Source organism: Mycosarcoma maydis, chromosome 9 (genome assembly GCF_000328475.2).
Source record: "Mycosarcoma maydis chromosome 9, whole genome shotgun sequence".
Classification (NCBI taxonomy): Eukaryota; Fungi; Basidiomycota; class Ustilaginomycetes; order Ustilaginales; genus Mycosarcoma; species Mycosarcoma maydis.
In genome coordinates, this window is record NC_026486.1 from 574,995 (window position 1) to 585,530 (window position 10,536).

General features: G+C 53.0%; 5 protein-coding genes across 5 annotated transcripts; 3 read left to right on the forward strand and 2 right to left on the reverse strand.

Annotated features, from left to right (window-relative positions):
- Nucleotides 1–457: 457 nt before the first annotated feature.
- Nucleotides 458–1,750, forward strand: UMAG_03580 (uncharacterized protein; the record flags this gene model as incomplete). The annotated part of the gene is made up of 1 exon (XM_011391710.1): nucleotides 458–1,750. One exon carries the CDS (start codon nucleotides 458–460, stop codon nucleotides 1,748–1,750), a length of 1,293 nt encoding a protein of 430 aa, XP_011390012.1.
- Nucleotides 1,751–2,129: 379 nt separating this feature from the next.
- On the forward strand, nucleotides 2,130–3,944 carry UMAG_10575 (uncharacterized protein; the record flags this gene model as incomplete). The annotated part of the gene is made up of 1 exon (XM_011391768.1): nucleotides 2,130–3,944. One exon carries the CDS (start codon nucleotides 2,130–2,132, stop codon nucleotides 3,942–3,944), a length of 1,815 nt encoding a protein of 604 aa, XP_011390070.1.
- A 36-nt stretch (nucleotides 3,945–3,980) lies between these two features.
- Nucleotides 3,981–5,895, reverse strand: UMAG_10576 (uncharacterized protein; the record flags this gene model as incomplete). The annotated part of the gene is made up of 4 exons (XM_011391769.1): nucleotides 3,981–4,884; nucleotides 5,084–5,337; nucleotides 5,427–5,714; nucleotides 5,809–5,895. 4 exons carry the CDS (start codon nucleotides 5,893–5,895, stop codon nucleotides 3,981–3,983), a joined length of 1,533 nt encoding a protein of 510 aa, XP_011390071.1.
- A 380-nt stretch (nucleotides 5,896–6,275) lies between these two features.
- On the forward strand, nucleotides 6,276–7,316 carry UMAG_03583 (histidinol-phosphatase; the record flags this gene model as incomplete). Its single annotated transcript, XM_011391711.1, has 1 exon — nucleotides 6,276–7,316. One exon carries the CDS (start codon nucleotides 6,276–6,278, stop codon nucleotides 7,314–7,316), a length of 1,041 nt encoding a protein of 346 aa, XP_011390013.1.
- Nucleotides 7,317–7,490: 174 nt separating this feature from the next.
- On the reverse strand, nucleotides 7,491–9,053 carry UMAG_03584 (uncharacterized protein; the record flags this gene model as incomplete). The annotated part of the gene is made up of 1 exon (XM_011391712.1): nucleotides 7,491–9,053. The coding sequence occupies one exon, from the start codon at nucleotides 9,051–9,053 to the stop codon at nucleotides 7,491–7,493; it is 1,563 nt and encodes a 520-aa protein (XP_011390014.1).
- Nucleotides 9,054–10,536: the final 1,483 nt, after the last annotated feature.

A 10,536-nucleotide genomic window follows, 5' to 3' on the forward strand; every position in this document is an offset into this window, starting at 1 on the left:
GACGTACGCGGTGCAGCCCACAGCCAGCACCGCCTCGTGTCTCGCCGCCACAATTCGTGACTGGCAGCCGTACACTGCCTTAGGGCTGTGTTGTAAGCGCGGTCCATTCGTGATTTCACGATTGCGCCAAGAAACGCAGTGGAAAGAAAGTGAGAAGCGAGTCGTGAGCCTAGCACCAGCTCCCAAGCAGTCACTGAGTCTCAATCCTACGAAATAGAACCACAAATCAGGAATTCTGTGAATCACGAATGTGGAGAGCAAGAGCTAGCTGAGCCGGTGCGGTCACTCACGACTTGATGCATTCATGATTCACGATTGGCTGGTCCGTGTCTGCTTGAGCGCTTGGTTGAGCTTTCTTGCTGAGCGTATAAGATGGATGGCTGGTTACGCATCCATTCACCTTGCTCGGTCCCACCAAAGTCTTACCAAGTCAAAGCAACACTTATACTCGAACAACATGTCCTGGCAGCAAAATCCTTACCCGCCCCCGCAAGGCTACGGTGCGCCTCCTCCCATGCCCCAAGGTGGTTATGGCGGCTACTCAGCCCCGGTTGGACCACCCCCACCTCACACTGGCGGTTACGGAGCTCCTCCTCAAGCTCCATACGGCGGCGGTTACGCTCCTCCTCCTCCTGGTCCACCGCAGCACCACCATCATAATCATCATCATCAACAGCAACATCACCCATCTCCTCCTCAACACGGATACGGGGCTCCCGTCGGACCACCTCCCACAGGAGGTGCTGGCGCTTACTACCTCGGTGTTCCCGTACCACCGCCTCCTCCCAACCAGCCCGCTCCACCTCCGCCTGGCTACAATGCAGCGCAAGATGTAGAACGTATCCGCAAGGCAACCAAAGGGTTCGGTACCGACGAGGGCGCCCTCATTGCCACATTAGCACCTCTCGACGCTTGGCAGGTCGATGCGCTTCGCCACACGTTCAAGGCGTCCGTGGGCAAAGATTTACTCACAGTTCTCGAGAAGGAGACTTCGGGCTGGTTCGAAGCTGCTCTCCGCGCCAAGGTGCTCGGCCCCGTCCTGTACGATTGCTGGCTCATCAAACGCGCTTGTCAAGGCGCAGGTACGCATGAGGACCTTCTCAACGAAGTCCTCCTCGGCAGAACCAATTCGGAAATGCACATTCTCAAACAAGCCTACCAAGCTACTTATGGCAAGAACATGGAAAAGGTCGTCGAAGAGGAATTGTCATTCAAGACCAAGCGCATGTTCGTCATGGCCATGCAAGGCGTTCGTCAGGAAGACAACATTCCCGTCGACCCGCGCGCCGTAGAAGCCGACGTTGCTGCTCTGCATGGTGCCGCCCGAGGTGCGGGTACTGACGAGATCGCCATTTGCGGCATTCTGATCCAGCGCAGCAGTCCACATTTGGCCGCTGTGGCTCAGGCCTACCAGCAACGTCACCGAAGACCACTTTCCAAGATGATCGATGCCGAATTCTCAGGACATATGCAGGACGCACTTCGCTTCATCGTCGATGGCGCAGAGCACGACGGTCAGGGTATCACACGCGACGCTCGGTTGCTCGAGGACAGCATGAAGGGTATGGGCACCAAGGACGAGCGTCTCATCTACCGTGTCGCGCGCCTGCACTGGAACAAGCCTCGCTTCGAGGGTCAGATCAAACCCGCTTATGCACAGCTCTTCCACAAGAAGGGTCTTAAGAACCGCGTCGAGGGCGAGACCAGCGGTGATTATAAGCGCATGCTTTCGGCCATGATCGGATCGTGATCCGCATGGACGCGCACATTGTTCGTATTTGCTATTGTAAATACTCTACCTGTATACCCTTGCTAGGTCTCCTGTATCTCATAGTTTGAATGCTACCATTACAGCTCTTCCACCGCCGATGATCGCCGTTTCATAGTGTGCGTGTTGAACAAGTGAGGTTTCAGCGTCGCTTGGTGGGGGTTTCGTTTTTTTCAGCGTGTCAGCCTGCAAATTTAAAAGCACAGACCTCCACAACGTAACTGCAATTCACGATTCACGATTCAAGAGAATTCTTCGACTCTATTGCCTCTCGCCATTACCGCCAACATCAGCGCCCACAACGACTGCTGTATCACAGAGCGCTGCTATTATCAGCTGATAGCCAAAGAGCTCTACTGCTATGGTTGCGCAAGCAGAATCGTCCAGATCGAGCGTCAATGAGCGTCTCGCTCGTGCGCGACAAGAAGATCTTCGACGATGTCGGAACTTGCAGGCCAAGCTAAGACGGGCGCAGATGGACGACGTTCACGATCCTGCTCTCGGCTATGAAACGACGACTACAACCTTGAAGCAGCGTTTCACGCCTGTGAATGCAGTGGCGACTTGTTCGCGAACAGGACTCATGTTTCTCTCTTCCACCGAACAGGCGCAGAGGGAACGCGATCAGCGGTCGAGGGAAAGACAGTTGAAGCGCCAAGTGGCGGGACCTATACCGCCCGAATCTTGGCGAGACGATTTTGACCGGCTCAGCATTCGGAAAGGGGTTGCGAACCATCTCGATCGGAAGCAAGTGCACGACCTCGTCTCGGCTACGTCTGCTGCCGCTCGCAAAGACAGGGAGGCTGACAAACACAGTTCTCAAGCCGCGTTGGATCCAGATCGTCGACGACGTATACGGGCAAGTCAAGCAGCCATATGTTCTGGTGTTCGCTTTTTCTACGACCCGAAAGAACACGAGGGTGAAAGAAGGACGGTGCTTGGTTTGCGCGATATGACACTGTGCGTGATAGCTGATGCTCTTAATTGTCCGTCCAGGAACAAAGGTCAAGATCACAGCACGATGCCGGAAATGAATCCAATGCAGTTGCGAGAAGTGCTGGATTATCTGCCAAGACACATGCAAGAGCGTATGATGGCCTTGTGCGGGCGTCTGGCTGCTACAGATTGGCCTTTGAGCGAGTGGACTGCTCAGATTCAGGTTGATCTTGACAAACAAGTCCATTCGGATGTGAACCACTCGCAAGTCGACCGCATCCCAGAAGAAGCACAAGATGACTGGGAGACGAGCTCCAACTCGCCGAGCACGCACTCTTCCACCTTGCCCACTATCCCAATCGACCAAAGCAACACCTCTCTCGACCTCTCCTTCTCCACCATCACCACCCGCACCCTCAACCGCCTCCTTTCGACCCTTCACCATCCACATTCTCTCCGAATGCTCAGCCTAGCCGGCACGTCATCACTGGATACCCCTCCAATGCATGCCATCTTTGCACAACTTTCCAACCTTGAAATCCTCAGCCTTGCAGGTTCGCGACTGTCGCCTTGGGCTACTGAAGAAGATCATCAACGGGCAGGTGTGTTCTTGCGCAAACTTAGTCGAAGTTTAGTCAAGCTGGAGACGCTGGATTTGAGTCATTGTGGGTGGGTGAGCGCGGACGCGATACAGGCGGTTTCGTGGGCAACTAGGGTGACGGTTGCTTGGCCGAGAATGATGCATTTAGTGCTGGTTGGGTGTCGGGCACTCGTCGATCCGAGGATGGGTGCGGACAAAGCGCCGTCGGAATTTTCAGGCAAGGCAGCAGGAAGTTGGCTTGCGCAGTGGCATGCAAGGCACTCGCAGCGAGATGTAGTGCGTTCTACCAATTCTGTTCACGATGGACTGTATGATACCTACACCGATATCCATCGTGATCCGTTCGACCTCTTTGCCCCATCCACACCGGCCACGAGCCAGCCGACACGTGCGACGTTTAGCGATTACGTCAACAATGATATTCAGCCTGCGATCATCAGCCACATGACTTGGACGACCGACGACTGCAGCGGCAGCGGCAGTGGTGGTGGTGGTCTGCTGATGGAATTTGTCCGTTGTCCACGCTCCGCAGGCAAGATCGAAATGTGGCAGTGGCAGCGAGCCCGCATCATCGAAGCTGTCCGTGGTCGAAGTCAGCCACATTCCCAACAGCGACAGTGGATCGAAGTGTACTTCTGACGTCTCCGAGCCCATTCAAATTGCTTCTGGCCTGCTTTAACCTGCCAAGGAGACCTTGTCCAGATCGAACACCTCGATAAACTCCAAATCGCTGATCTTGGTCCCTGCAAACCTGCTATACTCCTCGAAGATGCTTGTATGACTCCAACTCTGCAACCTCCTCACCAGTCCTACGATGCATCCTACTCTGTACTTTCCTTTGTTGCAATGGATCAATATCGGCCAATTTTCGGGTTTTAGGATGAGTTGGAGAGCTTTGACGACATCGGCGTGATCCATCTCTGCCGTGGGTTCTTTGTTGATCGCCAAACGGAGGTGGTGTGTTGTGATGTTTTGAGATGCTGTCCAGTTGGTCATATTGGAACGGTAGTCTTCTGTGCCCAAGTACAGGACGGTTTTCAGCGAGAGACGACGCAAAAATTCAAAATTGCGTTCGTTGGGGTGACCTGAACGGTAGATGCCGCGGGAGACCATGGCGAAGTTCAGAGGTGGCACGATGAGCGTCGTTGATGACAGCGGGTCAGTTGCGTGAGGTAGGCTGAGAGGCGAGGCGGGTAAGGTCGAGTGCGGGGGAGGTGCGCTGGTGGGGGCAAGTTTGGTGAGAGCGATCGGGTCGCTGTGATTGCCGGTTTGGCTGGGCAACGGAACGTCATTCGGTGTCGTCAGCATTGAATTCGCTGACAGATGGGTGGTAGCTGCTTCCGAGGCGACCTGTGATTCGGTCAACACAACGTCAGTAGACAGGCGTCTTGAACCGCCTACACCGTCTAGCTGCGCTGTAGTTTTTGATGAGGCTGGTGGATCCACGGCTGCATTCGTGCCATCTCTCGGCTTCGCGCCACCTTTGGCACTCTCCTGAAATACTGCACCCGTCTCATTCTTGCCCGCACCCGTTTCGCTCTTGTCACGATCGTCGAAAAGCCATCCACCACCACTGGTGCTGTGCCAGAAGGGAAGACAAAGAAGGCAGGGAGAAGTTTCAGTCACACTGACTTCTTGATTTCGACAGCAGCAGTGGTGCGACTCCTGTAGACGCTCATTAAATGCTTGGTTGCTTCGATTGCAGGAGGAATAATGTTACAAGAGCAGCAGAGCGCTGTTGCAGTGTGGGACGACGAGGAGGAGGTGATGAAACTCACGACGCCTGTGATGTTTTCGAACCGGTGGCGGCACGTTCGGCAAGACCACCACGTTCGAGCTCTTCTCTGCGTTCACGACGGCGTTTGACGTCCCAATTATGGACACGAGCCGTGTTGACTTCCATGATGGTAATTTGTTCGCGCAAGAAGTCGAGATCCTCTTTGGACGTGGTGAGCGATTTTTCGGCTCCATTGAGTTTGGATGTGAGCAAAGAGATGGCTTCGTCCAAGGGGTATTCGAGCATCACATTTGCCTGTGATTCGACAAAACAGCAGTAGAAGAATGAGAAGCGGTGAGCAATAATTTATGAGCGTGTCTATCAGCGGGCCTTGTGAAACTTACGCCCAGCCACAGGTGCACAGTGTCGGTAGGATCCAATGTAGCTTTTGCATAGAGCGTGTCGTTTAGCTCGAAAGTGGTCTCTATTGGTTCTGGATCGTCCTTCTTGTCCTTCAAGAAATTGACCATTTGAAGCGTCTTGCGGATGTCGGGGATCTTTTCTTCAAGTCCTCGACGTCGCTGTGCGGTGTTGAGCTCCATGAACTTGTACTTGGACATGGTCTCTTGAAACTTTTTGAGTGTCGGTTCGACTTCTTCGTCTGGCCCGCCCAAGTATTCTTGCACATTGGACTGTTACAGGCAAAAGATAAGCAGAGGTTTGAAGTGCAAAGGCTGTGTAAGCGGGTAGAGCAGAAAGGACAGCGTGGAGCGGCGTAAGACCTACGATGAAAGGAGCGTGTGGGATGCCACGCGAGTTGATCTCAACTTTGGATTGCGACGGTCCAGCAATGGTGGATGATGTGGACGACATTGTCGCGTTGCTACTCGCTATGGGTTGTAACGAGCTTGTGCTGGTGATGTACGCTATTGGTGATCGAGGTTGAGTAGGACTGAGAAGAAAAGAATCGACGAGAGTGGAGCTGTGCTTTGGCCAACGTTGGGCAGCACATATGGTCGACGCGAAGAGAGAAGAGTCTGGATCTAAATCGTGAATGGATCGGGGGATTGAGGAACAGATCTCACGTCGTAAAGATGAAACTGCACGACGAGTCGATTTCACATTTCACGATTATTCGTGATTCGTGATTTGCTCCACATCTTCTTGACTGATCTGAGCTAGTCGTGGGTCTTGCCTCTCTCATCAGGGATCATCGTGTCCCCTACACAAATCAGGCTCGGCTGATCAGCAGGATGCCGCACTCCCATCATTCTCACAGCGGCCAGTTCTGCTCGCACGCCAAAGATACACTTGCTCAAGTGCTCTCACGCGCACAATCTCTCGGTTTCACCCATTTTCACGTCAGTGAGCACGTCCCGCGTCAAAACCCTACCGAGCTCTACCCGGAGGAAGTGGATGCCGAGATCACACCCGAGCAGCTTCGAAGTACATTTGAATCGTACTTGAAGGAAGCCAGACGGCTGCAGAAGGAATATGCTGGATCACTCCATGTGCTGGTGGGCTGCGAGACGGAAAACATTTCTAGCCCAGGAACGCTCGATTACCTTGCACAGGTGTTGGGAAGTGATGACAAAGCCAAACCCGAATCGATTGGAAAGGGAGTGGTAGATTACATTGTCGGTTCGTTGCACCATACCAACACGATACCCATTGACTTTGACCGCGAAACATTCGACAAATCCGTGTCCAGCTTCGAGTCCACTTCTTCTTCCACAGACGATGCGCATCTCCGACTGATCGATCGATATCTCGACGATCAACTCGAGGTTCTGCAACGACTCAGGCCCGAGGTGATTGGTCACTTTGATCTGTTTCGACTCTTCACACCGCAATTGCAGCTTCAAGGGACGACTAGAATTTGGGCGAAAGTAGAGCGAAACGTTAGTTTCGCTGTCGAGTACGGCGCGCTCTTCGAGTGCAATGCGGCTGCGTTCAGAAAGGGATGGAACACCTCGTATCCGGCCAAAGAGGTGTTGGATCTGATAATAGGCATGGGAGGAAGAGTGTGCCTTTCAGACGACTCGCATGGCGTCCAGGCTGTCGGGCTGAACTACATGAAGTTAAGGCGGTACCTTATGGATGCGGGTGTCCAAACCATCTGGTACCTGGAAAAGGAGCTTCCATCGTCAAATTCTGACGATGACGCTGACAGTGATAGCGATGGCAGGCCAACACGGTTTGCTCGAGGTACTGTAGCAAAAGCCATGGGTCCAAGATGGACGACGCATGCCTTTTGGACTGCATTTGCTGCCTCGCTCGAATCTCGGTCATAGACATTTATCTTAAAAGCTACATGTACTGTCGTCCTGCACCATACCCAAGTCATTGTTCCAACATCGCCGCTCAAAATGTTATGTTGTTGGATCATCTGAACGATGCTGTTTACAATGCAGTGTGGAGAATCGTGTACATGATCAGACCAAAACACCAGCTTCTGGGAATGTCTACTATCGTCCACCAGCCTTGCCCTTCCTAGGCTGGGGGAGCGTGAACGGCGTCTTGAGAACCATCCTCTTCTCTCCACCCACCACCGACGACGTGCAACCCAGGGTCCTAAAGAGCTCGCGCAATGTAGCAGGCGGGATGTTGCAGTTGCGAGCGAGCTTGTCATGGTCCACGGAAAAGTTGTCCAAGTGCAACGCAAGAGCACACATGTAGGCAAGCACCTTGGTTTGGTGGAATGCCGACATGACTGCACGTTCCGAGTTGGCAGGCGTCTCGGTGAATGTGCTGAGGATGGCTTTGATGATGCGCTTGTTAGCGTCTTCGCCATCGAGCTTGAGACTGCTGATGAGTTTACCTCGCTGCGACACAGATTTGGGTCGGCTCTGGATGAACCACAGAAGCGACATGTAATAGGCGATGCGAACTTTGTCCTTTGCATCTTCCTTGTCTTCGGTTGCGCCCAGAGCGGGCATCATCATCAAATCGTCACCAGCGGCGCCGTTGGCAGTCGCTTCAGCATCGTCTTCGTCGTCGGAAAACGTGGTGTGCTTTTTGCCACTGCTGTTACCAGCCAGGTGCGAACTGCGCTGCAGGTTGTCCAACAATCGCGACCAAATCCAAGCGGGAAACTCTTTCGAGTACGGTAAAAGCTCCTTGAGTGCTTCGTGGTCGTCGACGTTGTCGATGAGCTTCTGAATCGGTAGTGATCCGAAAATGTCGCTGGGGATGAGGTCTGAAATCCTATAGGCTTCAGCAGGGTGCTTAGCGTCCAAGTTGGCAGGTGGCATGGGTCGAGAGGATGTCGAAGAAGCAAGCACTTCATCCAGGGATGGAAGAGATGCAAGGTTGTCCTGGATACCTCCAGTAAAGTCGTCGAGGATGACTTCCATGTTGGCAGTGTCGACCTTCATTCGGTCCTGATTTCGAGCGTTGGCCTTCTGCTTGCGGTTACCGAAAGCATCACCAAGAGCTCTGCGTGCCGCCGTCATCTCGCCGTAATCAGCGAAAGTACGAGTGCTCGAAATTGAGGAGAGCGAGCTGTTGGCCTTGATAGATCGTGTCACCTGAAACGTGGGCACGGCACGCAGCGTTACCGAGCTGCTCGAAGGATCGTAGATTCCGACCATGTATTCACCCGTGTATCCTCGAGCCTCTGCACTGCTACCGAATTCGAAGTTGTTGCCGACGTACGCCATCGTATCCGTCTCTCCCGCAAGCAAGAGCCTCTCGTCTGCATTGTTGATAGATGCGCCCACCTCGTCCGGCAGACCGTCAGCACGGTAGAGGCTGAACCTGGTCGATGGTGCGGGATTGTAGTCGGCAAACGAGGCAAATGCAGCACCCGACTGGCTGAGCTGTTTGAGACCTGACTTGAATCCGTTGACCTTGAGCGTGGCCTGACCTGCTCCAGCCTTGTTCTTCAATTTCGATGTGGATGCAGAGGAAGATGGTACGGGGTGCGACGAAGTAGAAGCCTTTTTGGACTTTTTAGGTGAAGGAACGGCGTCCGAGGCCTTGCCCTTCCGCTTTCCATCCTTGGAGGGTGATTTCAATTCTTTCGACATCTTGATATGGCTCAGAGCCACAGCCTGAATGGATTGTGCTGTTTCGATGGTGAAGACAACCAAGTGGACAGAAAGAATAAGAGCAGCACCTGCAACGGAGCTTCGTCAAAAAATTCCACCTGATGATTTTTTCTTTCCCAGTAAACTTGGATGCACGTCTTGCCAAAACTTGCCTTGCCTTTGTGCTTCTTTACGTGTGCTGACATAAGCAATGTTAGGTAGCTTAACATCTTGAGAAAAGAAATCGGTGGTGGCTGCCCACGTGGAGGTCTCATGCCCTTTCTCTATCTCGTCGAATCGTGAATTGTGTGTTTTCCTACTTTATCTTGCTTGCTGTTCGTTGTCAAGATGTAGACAGGTCGGAGCCCGCTACAAACAAGATTCGGGGAGCATCTCAATCACGAATAGGTCAAACGAAATCAAATTCAGTTTCCCCTTCCACAAGAGCCGACCCGACGTTGAGGAAGTCCGATTCCGTTGGCTTGCTTCCTCGTTTGTATTCTCTCGTGAAAGTGTATCTCACACTTGCTCTACAGACTCGGGTTTGGGCGAGGTGTCAGCATACACAGAGGGATGACACCTTGAGCTGCAGCTGAAGAAGTCGATCCAGCCCGTCTTTCCGAGAGGAGTGCACATAAGAATGACAGTGACGACGACGACTCGCTCTCGTTATTTCATGACGGATTTTCGGGATTACGTTCCGGTCGAGGAAGAAGTTCTGCCTTGCTGAGAAGCTTGGCTGGAACATTTGCGAAGTACTGAACATGACACTGTGACGCTCCTTCGTGCCGTCAACGGCGACAAGCGGACAAACGATGTACCCGAAAGACGCCTCAAGACACCTCGGGACCGCATGTTGAGCAAAGAAGAGCAAGTCTCGTCAAGCCAAGCTGGGTCGCAGTCTGAAACATACCTAGCTTCATGTTTGTCTCACTCGTGACAGTGATCGTCCACGTCAGAGTAATCGTGGTATTCGTGATTGTGATTTCTGCCTTCCGATTCAGATTCATCGCGTCTGCACCTTTTTCCCATGCGCATAGCCGTCGCAACAGCCAGTGCGATCGAAATGTACACAAAGCTGTTCGCGTCGCTGGTTCTCTTGGCCATTCGCTCGCCTCATTCTTGCCGATCGTCGGAATTGCTGTTTCGCTTAACCCATAGCGAGATCATTTGCCTCTCGCGTGGAAGAACACTGCAGAAAGTGTTGTATTAAGTGATACTCCTTGAGCTCCTTTCGACAGGTTCGCCGCTTTTCGACTCCGACGATTTGTTCGCCGTGCTTATGAATCCTTCGCTGCGTGCTCTTTGGCTTCTTGTGGGGCATGTTCGCCTTTCCATCGACTCAGCACAATGAGTGTCGAGCCAGGAGCGGAAAGACTGGTTGTCAGGCAAACGCAACCGAAACGAGGGCGTGAGAAAGATCTGATTCGCTTCCCGATTCTTCGGCGAGGTTATCACGCACAAAACACGTCAGAAAGACAGA